We start from the raw sequence: 21,235 nt of genomic DNA on the forward strand, positions 1-21,235 counted from the left end.
AGAGCCTCCCCACACGTTCTTTTGGTGACTGCTCAGATCCTCGATATTCTTACAATCAGTTGATCACCTAATTGCCTCATCTGCTAGTGTCCCTCCTTCGACTACCCATCCAGGCAACAAACCCGCACGCGTCTTCCTCCGCATCGCCTCCGCAAACCCACCGCACGGCATTGAACATACAGCTTGTCGAGCAAACTCCACCATGTCTTCACACGCCTCACCGCCAAGCAATCTTACCGAGAGCGGCATCACCATCCCCTCCGACAGCGAAAATTACGATGGAAACAACGAGCACTCTCCCTCACCACCACCATCCTCCTCGTCCTCGCCGCTCATTCTGTATAAGCCGCCAACAATCTGGGGTTTACTGAGGGGAGCTGCGATCAATCTCCTTCTGCCCTTCATCAACGGGCTAATGTTGGGCTTTGGAGAATTGGTCGCGAACGAGGCGGCATATAGGCTGGGATGGTCGGGCACAAAGGTACGCTGGCGCTGGCGAGGAAATGCATCTGAAGACTATGCAGAGGTGCTAACGTTTGTGACAGATATTTCCTACGCATCGCTCTGGTTCGGATTCGAGACGTGTAGGTCCGGGTGTAGAGATGCGTGCCGATCCCGTGGAACGGAGGCGGAGGAATGGCCAGGAACTGGACATGTACACTTCCCTCGAGTAAGGACATTGATCGTTATAAGGACAAAGTATCGTCAAATTGGGATGGACATGGCCTTTGAAATCGACAAGCTGAATTTTGGCCTGTACATACATGGTAAACTGGGGACAGCCGCCCGGCGTTTGGAGGCATCACAGCAAGGCAGTATTCATGCCACTGATCTATTCGCAAAATTGTTCACTCTAGACGAAGCGGTACAGTTCAAGAACTATTCATTCCACTATTTGTACAAGAGGCCTTTGTGGCTTCATATATTCCCTCCCAGATGCTAAATGCCATGCACGGTCTACTAACACAAGGTCGAACACCCCGCAAGCCGGCAACCTATCATACACTCACCCTAGACCAATGCATCTACTGCCGATTCTCAAACCTCCTCCGCCTCTCAATCTCATACTCCTCCGCCTTCCGCTTCCTCTTTTCCTGCTCCTTCGTCATCTTCGGTCCGCCGTAGCCTGCCTTTCGCCCCATATCCTCCACACCACTCGTCATCCTCCTCCACATATAACTAATCCTATAATTCCTCCTATAGTAATCCAACTTCTGCATCAGTGGCTTGCCTTGAGTGCCTTCCTCGAAGTCATCATCCTGAAGCCTGGGTCGGTCTGTATCGACCTTAGGGGCTTCAGGCTTCAAGTGCGCGGGGAGGGCAGTTCCAGCCTTGATGTTGATGCCAGACAATGTTGTCGAGTTGCGGCGGTTTTCCGGTTTGATCGTAGGTTTTGGTGATTGGTAACGGATCTTTCCGTCGCGGGTCTTGACATCTTTCAACTTCAACTCGCCTTTCACAACCCTGGAATACATCTCGTTGCTCTCCTTGCTAGGCAGTGTGCGGATATTGATCATGCGTCTGAAGCTGTTTTGACGGAGGAGCCAGCCTGTAAGACCACCCATAATACCTGACATCAGGAAGTATAGTTGAAGAGCGGAGGCCTGGAAAGCAGTGACGATACCGAGGAAGATGGCTAGACCGGTGAACATCTTCTGTCTCTGGGCTGCTTGTCCGACGTCATTTTGAACACCGGTTTCGCCGCCAGTCTGCAAATATGATGTTAGCATGTGTAGAAAAGACATGAGAGGGGGTGATAACATACCTTGAAGACCGTGTACATGATCGCCGTAGTCGCAGCTGGCAAGATGAAGTACGGGTCGCGAACCGTTAGATCCGAGAACCACAAGAAGCCATCCTGGTTCATGCCAGGGACGGGCAGCTCGCCCATGGCCCTCAAAAACCTGAAAGCGGAGAAACCAATCCAACCCTGAACAATCATGAACCCTCCCATGGATAGGAAACCTCCCACGTGCGGCTTCATAATCTCTTGCTGTTGCAACCTTAATAACTCGGCTTGTTGCTTGTCACCCTTTGCAATCGCGGCCTCCATCTTCTCTTGCAGAGGCTGAGTGACGGGTTTCAATGAGGCCATAGCTGCCATCTTGTCCGAGCTGAGGGCCTGGAAGAAGAAGGTTGCGCAGCGAACCACTACACCGGCGGCCATGATGGAACCGGCCCAACCCCAGCCCGAGGACAGGTAGATCGACTCAATGGTCCTTTCGAACACGGTCGTCATGCCATAACCATAGTCCAGACCCAGTTCCTTCAAGTGTCCGGCGTGATCGATTAGCTGAGTAGGGTCGAACTCGGCTTTGGGCAGAACGTCTTTGGTGGGGTCATCGCTGAGCAGTTCTTCGAAAGTCTTTGCGTCACTCCATGTCGAGGCGCTTTCTGCGGTTGGGCCCGTTGCACTCGATGTTCGGTCTACAAACGCAGCCTTGTCAATGCCTGCAGGAGCGAGTTCTGGGGTAGCCGTGGTGACGACGGGTTCGGCATGTTTTGCAAATTCGGAGGCGGGTTGAGTCGAAGATAGGGTACCGGGTTGATGTGAGATTTCGGCTATTGGGACTTGTTCGGCGGGGCCAGTCGGTGTACTAGATCTCCCCCAACTCCAAGGAGCATACCATGATCCATAGCGAACAGATGATGCGGTCAAGAGGACATTCGATCTCCCCGTTGCGCCCGTTCTCCACCGAGCGGACTGAAGCGGGCTTGTTCGACATGATGGAGCGGAGAGGCTAGCGGTTGCGGGAAGAGAAGAGAACTGTGGGTCACCCTATTAGTTCATTGAACAGCAATTGGGCGGTGTAGAGCAGTTGATATGGGTCAAGTGAGGAATCGTGTGTAGACGCGCGACATTGATATGCGGCATGCGACGGCGGAGGCAAGACGAAGCATAACGGGAATGGAATGCGCACCTTTCTTGAAGCATGAGAACGAACTATTGTCGACTGTCGTAAAGCTAAAGGGGCGAAATGGCCTGGCCGCAGCCCTCTACTTGGAAGCATGGTGAGATGTCGTCCGAAGTCGTCGTCAGAGTAGCTCAAGCGTGTGTCTGGTCCATCTTTTTCGACAGTCGCGCCAAGCATCGGGTATTTAGACCACTTGCGCACTTTGCTTAGACCACCGAGAACTCCGCAGTGTGTTCTTGCCTTTCGTCATGAATTTGTTATTGAGTTAGATACTTGCAAAATACTGAAGTAATCATTCATTGCACTATCGGAATATAAGATAATATCGCACCCCCGCCTGTTCCGGGTAGGTAAGTTTCCATAACCCCAACTATGCACCCCATAAACACCTGTATCGATGCAGCTCCACAGCACCACGTACATTAGGATCCTACACCAGCCGCAAAAGCGGTTGTAACACCTCCATACACCATCGTAAAAACACACTGAGTAACAGGTGCACATGCAGAAAAGACAAGTAGAAAGTAAATGGCCGCACGAAGGTCTACTGGTGTAGAGCCATGGTGTATAATGATCATGGTGGGAGTGCCGATGAGTCCCAAAACGCCACCCTAAGATGCTGGAGAAGTGAATAGATTCGTGTCGAGTAATGGAGCGTCTCGTGGGGTATATCCGTCGGACATCTAATCCATATAGCTATTGCTTTCCGTGACAGCCAGCGCTTCCTCTGCTTGGCCCCCGCCCATCTCCATAGCCTCACCAAACATCTCGTGGCCACTACCTGAGCTCTTGAATGGATCTTGCATGGGGCTGGTCGGCGCCAGCCCAGAGCTCTCAAAGAGTCCTGGGTCAATAGGTGCGATAGAAGGGCCACCGCCAAAATGGAGTGGAGCGTTGGTAGCGAAAGTGGGCGAGTTGTTATATGTAGTCGTCGGCGCTGTATTGAAATAGTCGTTCTCACCAAAGCCGCGACGAGGTTCGCCCGGGGGTGTATGTGATTGTTCGGGGGCCGGCTGCAAGCTCTGTGGTTTTGTCGGGTCCGGAGCCCGCTTAAACTGATGTGTCTTGGTCTTCAGGTGCTCTGGCAAGTCGTCTGGGTTTGTGATACCCAATTGATTCATGAGCTTTTGCTGTTTCGTTGGTCGTGGTTTTCGCGTGGAAAGAGACACCTGCAGGATTGGTGGTGGCGCCGGGGCTACTGGAGCCCACTTATGCAGCTCCTGGCGGAAGAAGTTAATCTCATTCGAAAGAAGGATTTCGGCGCCCTCGAGCTTGCGTAGATAGAAGCGCTGTGTAGTGAGTTCGTCTGGGCTGGACATCAACGGGTTGATGTATTGCGCCACGTATTCGCGGAACCTCAGGCCCTGCTCAATGAGAGATTCCAACGTCTCTTCCTCTTCGGGCTGGAACGGCAGCCCGGCAATCTCATCTTGCCAGAGTTGGAGGTCTTCCAGCTTCGGCCGGGTAGCATCGCGAGGGATCTTGACGCGGTAATCACAGATTGGGCAGGTATATTTATCATCCTCTTTGACCTTGCCACGCGCGATCTTCAGGCACTTGCCGTGATACCTAGCACTATTAGCCATACGTCTCTCGCGTTGATCTGCACAACTTACCATTCATGACAAAGCTCACACTCAATCATCATGCCAGCCTCAGGCTTGCGGCAGATGCAGAAGACGTCTCGGCTGGATCCTGACCCATCTACCTCTTCTCCCTCTGCTGGGCTTTGTTCGCGCGAAGCGGGTTCCACAGGCATCCGGGGCTGGTCGGACAGGTCAAAGCACGACCGATTTCGTTCGTCGACCTGTTTCATGTGCGCATGCAGGATATGAAGCGGTGCATTTGCCTTGCCGAACAGCTTCTTACCGCGGCGCATCCAGTCTTCATGTCGCTTCTGCTCTTTCTCGAGATCAATCGTACCCGCTGGCTTGCTGTTGAGCGCATTTAGTGCCTCCATTGCATTGCGTACTTCCATGTACTTTGGCCGCTGTAAGAAATCTAGGTGCTTACTTCGCTCGTACAGCGACATGATCTGCTCTTGCGCGTCTCGTTGCTTTTTCAGGATAGCATCCACGGCAGCACGAGTCTCGGGAGTAACGGGCAAGGTGGCAGCTTGCTTGGACAACGCGTCCAACTGCTGATAGTGCACATTTTCCACCGCCATGAGTTCCTTGGCCTTGGTTTCCCAAAACTCACCTTGGTCTTTCTTGCTCTGGAGGAACTGGATCTCAGGGTGGTTTTCTGGAATACCCACCTCGACACCCCGTGCGATGAGCTCGCTGACTTCTTGAAGCGTAGTAGCTAGCTTGAACTTGTAATCATCGGCTTCTCGGAGCCACTTCAACTGTTGTACGACCTTCTCAAGGGACTCGAGCTCTGGTAGGTCAACATTGAAACCTTTCCCTTCTTCGAGAAGTTCATCCAGTCGTGCGATGCTCTGCTGAGCCGGTCGGTCGCGTAAGGCACTTCGCGCCCTCTCCTGGAATTCAGCGATGCTTTCAGCGCGTTCGCGAAGCGTCGTTATTTCCGGGCTATCGAATCCCAGATCTTTTGCCTGTTTGAGCAACTTCTGCACGTTGTCCACACGCCTGTACTCGCGCTCTCTCTCATCTGCTTCAGCTAATGCTGCCTTGCTGGGGCGTCCTCTCCAAGCTCGCTCGTTCTTGCGGCGGTTTTGCTGTTTCCTGGTGGTATAGAGGACAGCATCATCGGCAACTTCTTGGCACTTCTCTACAAAATCCCTCAAATCAGGTAGTCCAGGTAATTCCCAATCGATTTTCTCGCCCTCGTTGAGGAGGGAACGCAAGGACTTGAGTTGAGGCTGGGGACCTTCGGCAAGAAGAGTCTCCATTTTGGATTCCCAAGCCTCGGGCATGCTTGCTTTGTCCACAATCTTCTGCACAGTCGTAGTGAGAGCTTCATCTGTCAGCCGATATACGAGCACGTGTTGGCCTTGTGATCCTGAATAACGATCTGCCTCCAAGCTCTCTGGGCAGCATTCGTACCACCCGGCATGTTTCAAGCACAACACTTTCTTGGTGTTACGGCAGTAGAAGCGAGACAGGTAGCTGTAGGATTTGCAGAATGTGCAAATGAGTTCATCCTCGTGAACATCCGTATCGTCGATGATGAATTCGATTTCGCACGGTGACTGGGTATCCTGGATGTCGCCATTGCCATCAATCTTGCAAGCGTGTTCTTTAGCGGTTCTGTGCTTCTCCAGAAACTCTGCGCGTATGATTGACTCCCTGTCGCGCATGCGCTCTAGCGCCGGACCAAGCCACTTTGCTATTTTAATCGTAGTGTCCTTGCGCGAGGCGGCAGCCAGAAGCAATTCATCATGGGAAAAGCATGGCTGCCGTCGATAATCCTGAAGACGTTGAACCCCATGCTCTCCGAAAGGTTCCCAGTCGCTTGGTGCGAAGTTTACAGCCTCATTAAAGTTGAAACCATGATTGAAACCGGCATGGTAAGCTTGGGGGAACGTAATGACGAACTCCCCAGCACGCTGATCAAGGGCAAACACCCTTACTCCAGCCTTCTTGAGTTGCTCAGGAGTCAACAGTGTGACAAGCTGGAATAGAAGATCTGGTTGAGACTCGAACAACTCAGGTACTGCCTCGCGCATAGCTTGCTCGAACTTCTCCACGTCTTCAGCTGGTATACCATACCAAGTCTTTGTCGCGCCGAAGTGCTGGTAGTTCGCTGAGTATGTATAATGATCTTCAGCATGCCAACAAAAGGTCGAGAATACCATGCCAACGTATAGCCAAGGCACTGTCATTCCTGAGATGTCGGACTTGATGTGGCGGAAGAGCGAGTCTGGGGCATATGGCAGAATGTTCAGATTCCAAGGGTCCGTAGCATATGGGTCTCGTGGATTTCGTTCGATGGTAGGGAAGCCGCTTCCATGGGTTGTAGAATGAACGTCTGCTCCATACTCTACTTCCACAGTCTCTGTGAGGTTGCCGACCGAATGCCAGAATTCGTGTTCAACATCGTCTTCTGTCACCGGCTTCGGTGCGTTGGTGATGGGGTCAAACGGCATCTTGTTCGCGAAGTGACTCTGCTTGAAGCTGTGGGCCCTTTCCTGAAATTGCTTGAGCGAATAGACACCACCCTCCTCGAAACCAAACTCGCCGGTCCCAACGAGACATCGCGCGCAATGCCAGTCATATGCAGGAATGCCTTTGATTGGCGGATCAAGGCAGTAACCATGGTAGCCAGCATCGCAGCTATCGCAGAGCAAGATGTTCGACGGGTCGTTGTCGGTGCCACACGTCTCGCATCGCTAGTTATGTTAGTATAAGTATTGCTGAATTGAATATAATATACATACATCGCCAGGGCGATCATCAGCTGAACGAACGCGGGGGCCAGCTCGACCTGGTGTAGACTGACGAGGCTGGGTCATGTGCGAACCAGCAACGGTGGGCGCCCCATCTACAAGTCGTCTCGTTAGCTGAAAGTACCACCCAATAAGAGTCATGCAGCGCTCAGGAGCGCGTGCCTAGCTTATACCGGGGTGCAAACCTGCTTACCTTTCTTTAGTCGCTTGCTACGCCGGCCATTTGCCTCATCTGTATCGTCATTTATGCTACTCTCTGCGTCTTGGGACATTGTTCGCTTCAGTTGATTGAAAGGCAGTCCATTCGATAATGGGGTCAAGCCGACTTGTGTTGGACGTAGATCTGGGGTGTTGTGAGCTGATAGCACGGGACTGCCGCCATTCCGCAAGGGTGTAGAAGTGCGCGAATCTACGTGCTCTCGAGGTATGCCGTTTGGTGCATTGACTGCAGCAAACGAAGCTGGCGTCGATGGTTGCGCTGGAGGGGCTTGGAGTGGGTGCGCGTTGACGGGCGTGAATCCTCCGGAGTTGACTGGTGTGAAGCCTGATGGCATTGCAGGCCGGGGCAGGTCCGCAGGTGGAGGAAGCGCAGAATCACCATGCAGTGTCGCATTCAAGGCTACTGTAGCCCTCATAGCTGGAGAATCAGAGTTGTTCGCGGTAGGCGTGCCCTGTACCGATTTCTTCATAGGCGAAGGGGCCGGGGACGGCGTGAAGGGACCACCATGCTCGAATTCTAGCATTTGTTGCACACCGGGCTTCACGACGCGCAGATACTCTTCGTAAGGGTGAAGCCATTTCTGGTAGGAGTTCTTGAGAGATGTAGACAGCGAAGACATTATCTTGCCGCTGTAGCCAAGGTCGCGCCCGATCTCAGCCCACTTTTTCTGCTTGCAGACGCGCTCGAAGCCGCCCCTGGTCTCGACGGCCTTTTTGAGTTTATAGAGATCCAGCGGTCGCTTATCGACGCTGGGAAAGCGCGTGAGACTGTGGCCATGCTGCTTGTGGAATTTGGCGAGCTGGTCTAGATAATTTAGGTTGGCACGTGTGCCTATGGACTGTCAGCCAGGTAACCAGCGGGCGGGTTGCTCATAGTACATACCGCCCTCAACAGAGTTCAACTCCTGTCGTCGTGTGCGGAAGTGGAAGCGCTATTCAGTATCAGCTGAGCTCTCACGCTGTCTCATAGCTTCCGAAAGATGGATATCAAGCTGGTTTCACGTGCGGCATGGTCGCTGCAGAGACTCACCTCGGTGTCGATGGCGAAGGATGGATTCCAGCTATCTGGCGGAACCACCTTGACTATGCCGTACTTCTGCGCCTCTTCTCGAATGCTCTGGATATATTGAACAGGATCTTTGAACTGCTCGGCTGTTGGTCGATATGTCGGGGCTTCCTGCAGACCAAACATGCGATTGGGCTTCGGTGGCTGGTTGTTCGGTGCGCCATGCCCTCTGCGCTCGACGGTTGCGAGATCCAACGGCTGGGCCTTGCGCGCGCTCAAAGGAATCATGCCCACGCCAGTCAACGGTGCACCATTCACAGCAGGCGTCGCAACGCCGCCCATTTTTGATTTGGGTGCTCCAAGGCCTCCATCAGATATTCCAGCGTCCGCAGCGACCCGAAAGGTGGTCATCGTGGCGCCTGTTGGCAGTCCGGCTGGGGGTATAAAGTCGACCATGGCACCTCCGCTGCTGCACCCAGCGCTGCTGCCACTATGGCTCTGACTGCAGCGTTATAACGATATTCAGGACAGTTCGGTGTGTCAAACGATCGTGGTAGGGTGTGTATTGGGTGGTTGTGGGCGCTATCGAGGGAATATATCTGCAGGCATGGGACCTCTACAGCGGGTGGGCGACCGCTTTGGACCAAGCGGATACTGTTGCAATGCAGATGGTTAGGGAGGAATCGTGGACATGCAATGTGATGTCTGCCTTTTATCGACTGACGTTGTCGTTGCAGCGCATTCGCAGGACTGGTGGGTCTTTGGAGGTGTGAAAGGGAATGATAAGTTGGGCGAAGCCGGGAGTGGATGAGAGATGTTCGGTGCCTCGCTCGCTAGCGGCGGGAGGGCCATCGCAACTGAATCGCTCACGAGCAGATGCGCATACCACACACCTAAAAGGCAATATCTACCAGGACGACTTATTTTCACAAATGCCCAAAGGGTGAACGTATGACCCTGGAACGACTCGGTGATATTCTGCATGCATTCATCCAGTGCATGTTCCAGAATACGGGGCATTATCAGATCTGTCTACTCGAGTGTCGTCGTGAGCAGTGCTGAAACATACATCAAGCCGATTCGGCAATAGCAGACCTCACCTCATCTCATTCCTTTATCCAGTACTCCTCCCCGGCATTGCCCAGAGGATCCAACATACACTGCGTGCTTACATGGACTGACGTTGCGATCCAACATCTCACATTGCACCTCTGCTCGCTCGACAATTTTCCTTGAGCAGTACCAGCTAGTCAGGCGGCGCCCACACCTTCGGTCTAATATCTGGCCAACGACCCATGTCCAGAAGAGGAGCGCGTTGCGTTGTCACATAGGCCCCTCAGCTCGAACGCCCACCGCGTATTCCCCTGTACCTCGACGTCAAGTACGCTTTGCCAATACTCCCACTTGCAGCAGCAGACCTGAGGTCGGCAGCAAGGGTGCCGAATCGAGTGCCTCAAACCGGGCCAACCACAGCTCACTTCATCTTGTCGCACCCTGGCAGCCCTACACTCATCGTTGCACGCTTTTGGCTGCGATCGCCAGCAACTTCCATCTCAACCTGATGATGACTGACGCCTTGAAGATTGAGAGCAGGCCCATTCCAGCTTTCTATTGCTGTTATCTGTTGCGCTCGAAAAACCGCAAATCTTACTACATTGGCAGCACCCCGAACCCAGCCCGCCGCCTTGGCCAGCACAATGGCTCGAGCAAGGGCGGGGCAAAACGAACGTCGATGCAGGGGAAGCGACCGTGGGAGATGACATGCATCGTGACGGGCTTTCCATCCAAGTTTGCAGCACTGCAGTTTGAGTGGGCATGGCAAAATACGCACGCGACGCGGCACATCGAAAGAGGCGTTCGAGATGCGAGGGTGGAGGACCTGCAAAAGGGCAAAAAGCCACTTTCTCCGAGCAGGAAAAGACGACCGCCCATGAGCCTTGAAGCGAGATTGAAGAATTTGCACCACTTGCTAGGTGTCGGCAGCTTCAGTAGATGGCCGCTGCATCTGAGGTTCTTTGCAGCAGACGTGTTTACGCAATGGGAGAAGCACATGGCAAAGATGCCAGCAAAGCTACGGAAGAGCATCACGATACAACTTACGCCTGCTGAGCTCCCAAAACTTGCAGCAGATGTACGCGTTGAGATGCAAACACACTTCATACCCGACGTCATACGTGCGATTCCAGTTGCCTACGAAGATTGCAAAACCTACGTCGAGAAGTCGAAGAGCGTGCTTGACGAAGCGCGAAACCGAGCCTGTGGCGTCTGTAAGAAGGAAGCAGATACAGTAAAGTCGCTCATTCTGATCTGCCCTGTTGAATATTGCAAGGCTGTATCACACATGGCTTGTCTCTCGAAAAAGTTCCTTGCAGAAGAAGGCAATCAAGACACGCTGTTGCCAATGGAAGGGACATGTCCGAGCTGTCGCAGCCCGATTAGATGGTCTACGATGATGAAGGAGCTGAGCCTACGAACACGCGGTGAGGAAGAAATAAAAGCTTTGTTCAAACCAAAGCGGAAAAGGAAGGCCGACAATGCTGCTGAGTCTGACACGGGAGATGCACAGGACCTAGATGAGCAGGACGAAGACCTAGATGAGACATGGATGGAGGATTTGAACGACGACGAGGAAAAGCCTGCAAGCTGAAAACTGTGTAATACCTTTCACCATTCTCCTACGACCCTTAACGGCAGGTTTCCTCTATCAACTCGCTCGATGCCCTGATCTACTTCCTCTCGGATCCGCCTTTGCACCTCCTCCAAACTCCGACCCGCGTCGATTCTCACAAAATCCTCGCCCTCCTTCCTCTGCATCAGCGTCTCAAACAGCTCTCGCACGCGATGCTGCATGTCCTCCTTCTCATACTTCTCCGTTCCATAGCCGCCTCGTTTCGCCGCATCTTCAGCGGAGATGTCGAGGAAAAGGCACACGTCAGGGCGTGGAAGACCCACATCAGGCTTTCGACACCACTCGAGGCTAAGACTGGGATTCTTTTTGGCGGCCGAGTAGACGCAGCCGCTGTAGTAGTAGCGGTCTATTATGACTGTAGTGCCGGCGGTGAGATCGGCCTGGATCGATGAGCTAAAGTTCGTCAGCTATATGATATGCCATTGTATAAATCCATGGTAGCGGATATATATTCAATGCAATACATCACTCGAGACTGAAAGTATTCAATGCACTTACGCTACCTCCCACCGATTCGCAGAGAACAAAAGATGAATAACGTGATCCTCCTGCTCGCTCTGACCACTCAAATAACTATTAATCATCTGACCAATTGGTGTCGCTCTATCTATTCCGTCTCGAGTCAGCATACTCCATATACACAGCATAATCATACATCTAATCGTGTAAAATTGGGGGAGTGGAGTTCGTGGTGCATACCAGGAAATCGCAAATGCCGCACTCTAACCCCGTCTTTCTGAAGCGCTTCCACTAGCAGCTCGCATTGCGTCGACTTGCCTGCGCGATCTAGGCCTTCGAACACGATCAGTTTGCCTCGAGTCATGGTTAACCGAGTTGCGAGATATCGCTGTAAATGGGGCGCTGGTCTGTATGAGGTGCTGGAGATTGAAGACTTGGACAGGGATGTGTCGGGAAGAAGCGAGGGCGGATTGGGCGGGCGTGGGTTTTGCGCTAAGACTTCCTGCTGTATCACGACGACAAAGTCACCTCACCTCACCTCACTCGGTCTTTACGCCTCAACTTTCGAAGAGGCACAGGCCAATCCAACTCCCATTGGGATCCGGCCTCTTTGCCTCAAAGTTTTTCGTCTCTCTTACTCAAACCTAATCACCTGCTTTTTGACGTTTATTGTCAAGTTTGACTTCCTCGTCTCTGAGATCTCTTCAAAGCTCCCCTTTATCCACTCTTGTACTCCTGCCTCCTCACTCACACCCATCTCGTACATTGTTCCGTCTTTAAGTCCCGCTACTTTTGGCCATTTTGATGTGTCACCGCTCTGAGGCTAATGATGCTTCCAGAGCATAAGGTTGTTCCGGAAACAGCGTCACCCACCATTCTTTATTTCTTTACATGGATTTTGGACCCAGTAATCAACTTCACCTTACCAATGTCTCAACATTAAGCTACGGGCGTAGAGGGGTTCGTTAGAGAGACGTGATAACCGCTTCTTGAACGTAATAGGGTTGGTAAAGTTAAGTGTCAAGGTCAAGGTCATTGTGAAAGGTGTGTTGAGAGAGGTATAGACAACCTCTCCCTGTAACGTCAGTCTAGTGATTTGTTGCCTAATATTTAGTACCGAATGAAGCTTTGCCTCTCTATCTCAATTAACCTTGCCGTATAACTCAAAGTACCTTCACAAAACTAACGATAGCTCCACTATGACATAGGCGCTTTGAAAAGTGTCGATTACGATATGGTCCAGTTGGTGCATCATGATTTTTGTCCTGATAAACTGAGCAAATGGATGCCGCGAAAAGAACTTCACTGCCTTATTGTGCTGTTGGGTATCTGGTCTTTACTTTCACTGTCCAGGAATGATAACTGGCATTGCTGGCTACGCAATAGCACATGGACCAAGTTTCAAAGCTATACTTGCCCCATGGTTATAATACATTGCACTTCAATTAATCACCAAAGCCATTACTTGTATTTGGATATCACTGGGTTAATACACTATTTAGCACAAAGCTAGATAGCACACGAATTCAAAGATAGTTTTCAGAACGTGGGGCATGAGAAAACTATATTCTATAAAACAAGACTTCGTTTCCCTCCATCCAGACAGTTCTGAATCCTTGAAAAACATCGCTCGCATCCTTGACTACGCATACCCATCCAGTAATAGACTTGTCCTGTGATCAAGAATCAGCTTAAACTCGAGCACACAATACAACTTCCTTCACCTAAGTGCACTGTTTACTCGTATCCCAAGGCCCTATCGCTTGTTTTATGCTTGCTAGCATCCAGCCAAGCAAGCATCCCAACGACTATCAGCATGACTGCGATGAGTGTAGCGACAAGACATCTTGTCCTCAGGTCCCGCTCTCTAGAGCAAGGAGGGTCGATGGATTCGGCCGTTTGCCTTCCATGCGTGGCAGGGATTGGGTAATTGCTCATGTGATTGAGGTATTCGGTGGTGTAGACCGGGAGTAGAGAATTTCGTGTCCGCGGTTCGTAAAGAGGGCGCGTATGGGTTGCTTCAGGGAAGGATGGGGGGATTGGCGACATGATGATATGTTCTTCCGCAGGAACTTGTGGGCGTGGTGGCTATTTGATTATGGGAGGTGTTCGGGTGTTGTGGGTCGGGAAATGGTGTTCGTATGTCTGTGGTGAGGGAGCAGAGCGTCGAGTAGTAATATACTTTTGCAGTGTTACGAAAGTGCTTATCATGGTTGGTTGAGATGATAAACGAGGAGAACCATGGCACCGTGCTCGCCTATGACTGGGAACCTTTGTTGCTTCGATAGAATTGACGACTTGGAGACTGATATTTGATGCTGACCGTGTGGTGCAGAACCGACCTCTAAGCCAATGATATTCTGTCTAAATGTCTATGTCTATAGCTTGCTCTTACCAATACCCCAGACCTCCGCACCAGGATTATTCGACTTCTTATCTATTGTGGCGCCGGCAGCTACTGCATCCTGACCCTCCTCAATGAAGTAGGATTGTGACTGCTTCATCGCAGCGTAAGCTTCCCGCTCGATGCGCTTTAGGAGCTCTTCGTTGGTAGGGATATCGTGGATAAGTCCGATGACTTGGCCGGCAGTCCAGACCTATGCCTTCATTAGATCGTCTTTTAAACACAGGGCACAACGACACTTACACCAAAGTCCTTATCACCGTTCAAGAAGACCTGTCGACCCCGCTTTCCGCTAACATACTCAGCAACCTCCTCAAACTTGCCCGTTGAGCTAGTCTTCTCAATGTCTACAGCCTGAAGTGCGACCTTGTTGGCAAAGAGTCGCGAGGTATTCTTCCACCGCCTCAGAACAAGAGTAGTGTCCGTCTCTTGTGCATCAACAATAGCCTGCTTGATGTTATGGTGGATGGGTGCCTCTACTGTGCACATGAAGCGCGTGCCCATGTTGATACCGCATGCACCAAGAGCGAGGGCGGCTGCTAGGCCCTGACCATCCGCAAAACCTCCGGAGGCAATGAAGGGTACGCCGAGGGTCTGTCGAGCCTTGCTCAAGAGGATGAAGTTGGTGATATCGGTCTCGCCAACGTGGCCAGCGCATTCGAAGCCATCGATCGAGAGGAAGTCGACGCCGAGCTTCACCGCGGACTGCGCGTGCCTGATTGTGGTGCACTTGTGTAGAATGATGGTGCCAGCCGCCTTCAACTGCCTGATAACAGGGCCAGGGCTATTTCCAGCCGTCTCCACTATGTTGATCTTCTCCTCGATGATGACCCTCGCGTACGCGGCGTAATCTGGGGGGACCATGGCGGGGAGGAGGGTTAGATTGACACCAAAGGGGTACTTGGTCATCGTGCGGCAGCGACGGATCTCTTTTCGGAGGTCTTCGGGCGACGGTTGTGTGAGCGCGGTCAACTATGCACTGTTAGAGGCTGTTCCATTCGAAGGGGTGCGATGGCGTACTATTCCTAGACCTCCTGCGTTGCTAACTGCGCTGGCGAGCTCTGCATATCCGACCCATTGCATGCCACCCTGAACAACGGGCACTGTTCAATATGCTGTCAGTATGGAGCTGTGAGGATCACTTCTCTTGAGACTTACCTCTAATACCGAGTGCCCTCGTAAGCTCGGTGTTGAACGGCATTCTGGAAGACAAACAAGGAGCGACGGGATAACTGAAGAGTCAATATGGGGTTAGACTTTGAGATGAAGTCGCAGGGAGCGTGAGGAATATTTGAACCCCCGAGGAGCAGCGCGCGTTACGGGCGTTGCGACGGTTGGGGTATGTCAAGCGTGTGGGGAAGACATGTGCCGAGGCAATTCGGGGGACGCGACACCAAACGCGGATCCAAGCCCGTCACATGCAGCTAGCACCGACTTGTTCGCCGGCATGATTCGGTTCTGTTGAGTCGCTTGTGATTGCTCGCAGTTGTGATGATATAGATGGCGTTTGATGCGACTACTCGGTCCTGGATGGCAACAGCGGCTCGATGGTATAAGCTTCAAATCTTTTTCAAGTCCATGGAACGCCCTCCCACAACCTCAGTTCGAGATGATAGAGGTTCTAACCATGCAAAACACCGGCTTCTGAGATTACGTGTTCAAACTGTCCACAACCTACCACTGGCTTACGCTATTTCTTCCGGGCTGGTCTTTCAAGATGGAGAGCTCCATCCTACCAATAGTGATATCTGAGAAGGAGAAAAGAAACAGCAACTTGGGACTGTGGCAACCCGATTTCGCGCGACGATTTCCCAGTACCTAGGTGTAGGTACAGCCTCACAGTAATAAGCCTTGCGCTTACGCTTTCGCTCGGTACCATCAATCTCCGGCACCAACCAAGCGAGGCAAGTGACACAATACATGCGTCCATTAGCTTGCTGCTAAACTTAAGAACGATACTTAGGGCCCATCCCCTCAAGGAACCTTCAGAATCGTAAACTTCAGCGATATGTTTTGCTCGCTTGCTTTCCTCGCCTTGGCTCAGGTCATGTACGCTACATGCACGCCGAAGACCTTTGACTATGTCATCGTTGGTAGCGGGCCAGCAGGCCTCGTCATAGCGAATCGCCTGTCTGCTGACCCAAAGGTCACTGTCGCCGTCATTGAAGCAGGAGACTCGGCTTACAGCAACCCAAACGTGACAACTCTACCAAAATTAATCACAGAGTACGGTGCCGGGCTCGATACCTCAGTGGACTGGAGCTACTCGAGCGCACCGCAGACGTACATGTTCAATCGTACATTGCCATATCATGCGGGAAAGGCCTTGGGCGGTACAACGACTATCAATGGAATGACTTTTTTGAGGGCAGAGAAAGCACAGATTGATGCTTGGGAAGAGTTAGGTAACCAAGGCTGGAACTGGGACAGCTTATGGGATTCCTATTCAGCGCAAGAAGGCTTTCAGCCCCCAAATGAAGAGCAACGAAGGAACGGCGCTACCTACGAGGACGCTGCACACGGGTTTAACGGTGACCTCAGCACAGGATTTACTCCATACTTGGTAGGCCAGGGATTCTTCAACACGCTCAAGGAAACGTCGGAAGCGCTTGGCTATCTTTCCAATTCCGATGCCAACGACGGCAGCATGCGCGGCACTACAACTTGGCCTATGACAATTGATGCTTCCAAGTCGATACGCGAGGATGCAGCTAGAGCGTTCTACTACCCTGTCGCCGAGTCGCGGCCAAATCTCCACGTGTTTCTCAATACAACGGCAACAAGGATCGTATTCGAAGAGAATGAATGCTCTACATCTGAAGTAGTTGCTACCGGCGTTGAAGTGATCTCATCGGATAACACGACTGAAACTATTCGCGGAACCAGAGAAGTCATAATCTCTGCAGGATCGATCAGATCTCCCGCTCTTCTTGAACATTCAGGCATCGGCAACCAAGCAGTACTCGAGCCTCTTGGTATCAAGACCGTTGTCTCGCACCCAACAATAGGATCCAACCTACAAGATCAGCCAAATATAGCTATCGTCTATACTTCACCGACAAATTGGACTGGTTATCCTACTTTCGTTAGCTTACTCACGGCCTCGGACCTTTTTGGCGATGATTTACCTGGCATCACGGAAGAAATTCGAGCCAATATTAGCGTCTACGCAGGCGCTATCCTTGCAGATTACGCACCGCACACCACAACCTTGGAGATACAAGAGAAGCTCCTTAAGCATCAAGTCGACCTCATTTTTGACGCCAATAGTACTGTCCCTTTAGCTGAGATTCTATGGGCTCCCGCAGGCAACTTAATCATCGTGCCATTCTGGAATTTGCTACCGCTTTCTCGTGGCTCAATCCACGTAACGTCTCCTGATCCACTCCTTCCACCATCAATCAACCCCCAGCTTTTCCAATTGCCCATTGATTCTTTCGTTCAAGCAGCAATCGCAGTTCGCGTACGCGAATTCTTCGCTACAGGACCACTCTCCGAGCATGTCACGTCAGAGATCTCGCCAGGAATTGAAGCAGTACCACAGAACGCAAGCTGGCGTGACCCCTCATGGGCTACATGGATCAAAAAAACTTCTGGGACAAACACGCATCCTGTAAGCACCTGTGCGATGATGAGCAAGGAATTGGGAGGTGTCGTAGATAAGGAGGGCAAGGTCTATGGGACGAAAAACGTGAGGGTAGTAGATGCAAGCATATTCCCAACACAGATTAGTGGGCATCTCTCTGCAAGCGTTTATGCGCTTGCTGGGAGAATTGCTGATTCAATACTGGCCAAAACGGAAAGGTAGGAGCGTATGTTTGTGTGTTAGGCATACCATACCCCACTTCCCCACCACACAAGTCAGGCAGCACTTTCGAATATACAATTTCATCACTGTCTAGTGCCGCTTTCTTAACTCAACAAGGTTGATAGTTTCAGATTTGCTCTAAAACCGTCCAGATACCGCTTTAATTTCGGAACACCGGCTCATTGTGAGTCTCACAGACATCAGATATTACGATGCCGTCACTCTTGACCATACCGCGCGAGCTGCGCGACCAAATATGCACATACGCCCTCTTCGCCCAAACCAACGAGCGCCAGGCGCTCAATCAAACGTTCGAGCAGCTGATAGATAATCGAAAATCCAGCCCTGCAGTCTTGGAGTGACCTTGCCCTCGGAAACCCAGAAGATACAATCTCAAATGATTCAAGTTTGCTTCAAATCAATCACCAGCTGCGTGCCGAGACGATCGAAAACATAAAGCTCTTCGCAAAGCGTGCCACTTATGACCTAGACATCATCTTGGTGGACGAAATCCTGCTTCTGCCAACATGGGTCCGCGTACCCTTCCTTACGAATCGCCTCGAGGAAGTGAATGCGACATTCCGCATTTCAGGTAGCTTCGATCCAAAGAAGGAGAAGCCGCGTCGGAAGAAGGGGGAAGACGATCCACCCTTGGGCCCTTATGTGCGCTTCGGATCCTACAAAGGCTTTCGAATTGGCTCAGGCGCTGGGCCCGCAATGGGGTGGCAGATCTACGGCGTGCTTGAGCGTTTCATCCGCGCTGGTCCAATTGGCCATTGCACTGAAAGAAACGATCATCGCCATGTGGCTGTCAAAACTCTCAACATCAACATCGAAACACCCCCGGATATTGACGCATCTCGCTTCCTCGAAGCCCCGCGAACTGTACAATGGCGTCATTATAGCAATCCCGTCGACGACGACGACGACAAAGATGTGCTAGACCCCGACTACCTGGTCGACTTCATCAGGGGTCGGTTGTATGGCTTACTTAATGGGTCAGATCATGAGTGGTTCTCGTATGGGAAGATACTGTACGAACATGTAGATGAGGTCGTCATGAAGAAAGACGGAGTTCAAATTAGGAGATTTGATGTGGCCAAGATGCTGCGGAATGTACAGGGGTTGGAAGAGAGATATGTGACAAAGAAGCAGTTAAGGAAGTACAAAGAGATGGTATGGCGGGTAAGAAAGGAGAGGGGATTGAAGGTGCTTTCGAGCTGACTTGAGGGATTTGGGTTCAACGGCGGTGGATTTGACACAGGTTACACAATGATGGAACAAATTGAATCAAGTAGTATCTTGCGAGAGAATGCATGCTCAAATCTTGAACACAAAATAAAATTCAATAATCTAAAATATACAATTGAAGCTACTAACTCACTGAAACACACACCAAATTTCTAAACAATGCATGTTTACTGGCCAGCAAGCCTGGAACGGGGCGGGGTGCCAGGATAGAAACTGGCAGGCATAGTCGGAATGGGAATGCTAGCCGCGGTGCCAAAGGCGGTCTTGAGATCCTCCTTCATAACCGGGGCAGAGTATCCCGTCGGGGCAGCGACCTGCGTAGACGTGATCGCCGCATAACCAGCTCCAGTACCCTTCTTCAGGCAGAAACCGTTGCCGTATCCGGAGCGGCACGAGTAGGTCTGTTTGTTGCCGGTCTCGGTCCACATGGAGAGGTCGGTGATGTTGATATCAGTGCACGGTGTCTTGTCAGAGCAAGCAACCTTGACGGGGCCGCGCTGTGCGCCGTTGGCGAGGCCGCCTTTCCAGTTCTTGAATGTCATGTTGGACAGCTTGACGCCGTCTCCTGCGATCAACTTCATGGACGACCAGTATTGGTCAATGTCGAGCGAGTATGCGTTTCCGTGGCCGATGAAGTTTTCAAACACGACGTCTTCGACGTAGCCGCTGCCGCCGTTGGACTTGATCATCATCATCTGGTTGGAATGTACCGTGTAGATGTTCCTGTAAATGACGGAGGAGATGGCTGTGTCGGTTCCGAGGGAGCCAATGGCGCTGCCGCCGCTCCAGTTGCAGTAGATGTTTTCGATGAGGATGTTCTTCGAGGGCGACTTTACTGTGACGCACTCATCTTTGTTGGTGACCATGACCTGGTAATGTGATTAGTCTCATTGAGAAATCAAAAGCAGAGAAGCGCTTACATCATGGATCCAGATGTTAGTACCCCAGACATCTACGCCATCGAGACCGCCCATATCACCGCCCCGGATAGCCATGTTATAAGCCTCTCCATTTGAGCTCTTCGATATGACGAAATGGAACATCGGGGCATCGACAAGAATGATATCATGGACTGAGAAGTTCGTAGACTGCTCAATACGGATAAGGCGAGCGCCGTCGCGCTTTCCAGTCTTGTGGTCCTCGAAGCCGTTACCTAGGGATGCATTAGTATGAATCATCCAAGGACACAATGTTCGTCAAACATACCCTGAATGACACCCTTGCCGTTGCTGCTGAACAACTCAAAGTCGTTCGCGTTCCTCACGAACAGCATGTTGCCGCTACCACCACTGGTGCGAGAAATCGTGCCGTCGATCTGGAGCGCCCATCCCTTGCCACTCTCAAATGTAACCCAAGTCTTGATCGCGAATTCACCCGCTGGAACAACGACGGTACCACCAGTCTTACAAGCTGCAAACGCAGCCAGCAGAGGCGGACCGATATCGGTCGTCTTATCCGCCTTCGCACCATAGCTGAGGACATTGCAAGTCTTTTTGGCGGACTTGGCAGCATGCGTGGTCAAAGGTCCGACCTTGCCTGATAGCTGTCCGAATACAGGGAGAACGGACGCAGCCGCGACGAGGAATGAGGTGAAGTGCATTGTGTGTGAAAAAAAAGACCTGCCCAGCAGGAACGAGTGATGGAGAAGTTAATAAAAAAAGCTGGTCGGCGATAAAAGAGTGACTTTGGTATAAAAGAGAGACAGTGAACGATAAATTGGCGAGCTGGAGGGCTGATAATCTCAAAAGATATATAAGTTCTGGATGGCGCAAAGGCCATCCAGGACCCTAGTGAAGATCGTACTGAATCTCATTTCCTAGCTCCGTAACACGGCCCCCGCAAGATAATCGTATGAGTCTCACAGCATCTGATTGTAGTAGGGCCGTTGACAATCTGATATGATATTCCGTTTTGATAACCTCGTGGGGGTTGGTAGGCGTTGGTATTTGCTGGCGAACAAACTGCAGAGCCTCTCTTTCCTGCACGAGAATCACCAAACTTTCTGCAAAACAAAGACGGAATTCGAAAAGGGCCGAAACGCACGAGTGCATAAAAGTGCGAACCTTCACCTGTCCTCTACGGGATTAGCCATGCTTTCCATGATCTCAAAAAAAGCTTCGCCCGAAGCTTAGT

At 51.6% G+C, this 21,235-nt stretch overlaps 10 protein-coding genes across 10 annotated transcripts; 5 read left to right on the plus strand and 5 right to left on the minus strand.

Annotated features, from left to right (window-relative positions):
- Window positions 1-202: 202 nt before the first annotated feature.
- K460DRAFT_278533 (TOM13-domain-containing protein) lies at window positions 203-674 on the plus strand (the record flags this gene model as incomplete). The annotated part of the gene is made up of 2 exons (XM_040928266.1): window positions 203-481; window positions 546-674. The coding sequence occupies 2 exons, from the start codon at window positions 203-205 to the stop codon at window positions 672-674; spliced, it is 408 nt and encodes a 135-aa protein (XP_040790533.1).
- A 351-nt stretch (window positions 675-1,025) lies between these two features.
- Window positions 1,026-3,011, minus strand: K460DRAFT_278518 (mitochondrial export translocase Oxa1; the record flags this gene model as incomplete). Its single annotated transcript, XM_040928263.1, has 3 exons — window positions 1,026-1,709; window positions 1,766-2,767; window positions 2,922-3,011. The coding sequence occupies 3 exons, from the start codon at window positions 3,009-3,011 to the stop codon at window positions 1,026-1,028; spliced, it is 1,776 nt and encodes a 591-aa protein (XP_040790534.1).
- Window positions 3,012-3,197: 186 nt separating this feature from the next.
- Window positions 3,198-9,283, minus strand: K460DRAFT_333523 (PHD transcription factor-like protein). Its single transcript, XM_040930882.1, has 6 exons — window positions 8,516-9,283; window positions 8,369-8,417; window positions 7,460-8,317; window positions 7,258-7,361; window positions 4,532-7,209; window positions 3,198-4,484 (listed from the first exon to the last, which is right to left on the minus strand). Exons 1-6 carry the CDS (start codon window positions 8,945-8,947, stop codon window positions 3,599-3,601), a joined length of 5,007 nt encoding a protein of 1,668 aa, XP_040790535.1. The 5' UTR covers window positions 8,948-9,283; the 3' UTR covers window positions 3,198-3,598.
- A 499-nt stretch (window positions 9,284-9,782) lies between these two features.
- K460DRAFT_66423 (GIY-YIG-domain-containing protein) lies at window positions 9,783-11,235 on the plus strand. The gene has a single exon (XM_040938604.1). The coding sequence runs from the start codon at window positions 10,053-10,055 to the stop codon at window positions 11,136-11,138; it is 1,086 nt and encodes a 361-aa protein (XP_040790536.1). The 5' UTR covers window positions 9,783-10,052; the 3' UTR covers window positions 11,139-11,235.
- K460DRAFT_363985 (thymidylate kinase) lies at window positions 10,939-12,077 on the minus strand. Its single transcript, XM_040932924.1, has 3 exons — window positions 11,880-12,077; window positions 11,679-11,787; window positions 10,939-11,573 (listed from the first exon to the last, which is right to left on the minus strand). The coding sequence occupies exons 1-3, from the start codon at window positions 12,001-12,003 to the stop codon at window positions 11,156-11,158; spliced, it is 651 nt and encodes a 216-aa protein (XP_040790537.1). The 5' UTR covers window positions 12,004-12,077; the 3' UTR covers window positions 10,939-11,155.
- Window positions 12,078-12,787: 710 nt separating this feature from the next.
- On the plus strand, window positions 12,788-13,264 carry K460DRAFT_66417 (uncharacterized protein). Its single transcript, XM_040938603.1, has one exon. It carries the CDS (start codon window positions 12,874-12,876, stop codon window positions 13,150-13,152), a length of 279 nt encoding a protein of 92 aa, XP_040790538.1. The 5' UTR covers window positions 12,788-12,873; the 3' UTR covers window positions 13,153-13,264.
- Window positions 13,265-13,791: 527 nt separating this feature from the next.
- K460DRAFT_333531 (inosine monophosphate dehydrogenase) lies at window positions 13,792-15,564 on the minus strand. Its single transcript, XM_040930883.1, has 4 exons — window positions 15,202-15,564; window positions 15,064-15,146; window positions 14,287-15,015; window positions 13,792-14,236 (listed from the first exon to the last, which is right to left on the minus strand). The coding sequence occupies exons 1-4, from the start codon at window positions 15,242-15,244 to the stop codon at window positions 14,018-14,020; spliced, it is 1,074 nt and encodes a 357-aa protein (XP_040790539.1). The 5' UTR covers window positions 15,245-15,564; the 3' UTR covers window positions 13,792-14,017.
- Window positions 15,565-16,014: 450 nt separating this feature from the next.
- Window positions 16,015-18,070, plus strand: K460DRAFT_363988 (GMC oxidoreductase). Its single transcript, XM_040932925.1, has one exon. It carries the CDS (start codon window positions 16,052-16,054, stop codon window positions 17,849-17,851), a length of 1,800 nt encoding a protein of 599 aa, XP_040790540.1. The 5' UTR covers window positions 16,015-16,051; the 3' UTR covers window positions 17,852-18,070.
- On the plus strand, window positions 18,064-19,075 carry K460DRAFT_403289 (uncharacterized protein; the record flags this gene model as incomplete). Its single annotated transcript, XM_040936614.1, has 2 exons — window positions 18,064-18,209; window positions 18,259-19,075. 2 exons carry the CDS (start codon window positions 18,064-18,066, stop codon window positions 19,073-19,075), a joined length of 963 nt encoding a protein of 320 aa, XP_040790541.1.
- Window positions 19,076-19,156: 81 nt separating this feature from the next.
- K460DRAFT_414616 (glycoside hydrolase family 28 protein) lies at window positions 19,157-20,806 on the minus strand. The gene is made up of 3 exons (XM_040937685.1): window positions 20,309-20,806; window positions 20,023-20,255; window positions 19,157-19,971 (listed from the first exon to the last, which is right to left on the minus strand). Exons 1-3 carry the CDS (start codon window positions 20,700-20,702, stop codon window positions 19,270-19,272), a joined length of 1,329 nt encoding a protein of 442 aa, XP_040790542.1. The 5' UTR covers window positions 20,703-20,806; the 3' UTR covers window positions 19,157-19,269.
- Between the last annotated feature and the right edge of the window lie 429 nt (window positions 20,807-21,235).

Source organism: Cucurbitaria berberidis, assembly GCF_010015615.1.
Source record: "Cucurbitaria berberidis CBS 394.84 unplaced genomic scaffold K460scaffold_2, whole genome shotgun sequence".
Taxonomy (NCBI): Eukaryota; Fungi; Ascomycota; class Dothideomycetes; order Pleosporales; family Cucurbitariaceae; genus Cucurbitaria; species Cucurbitaria berberidis.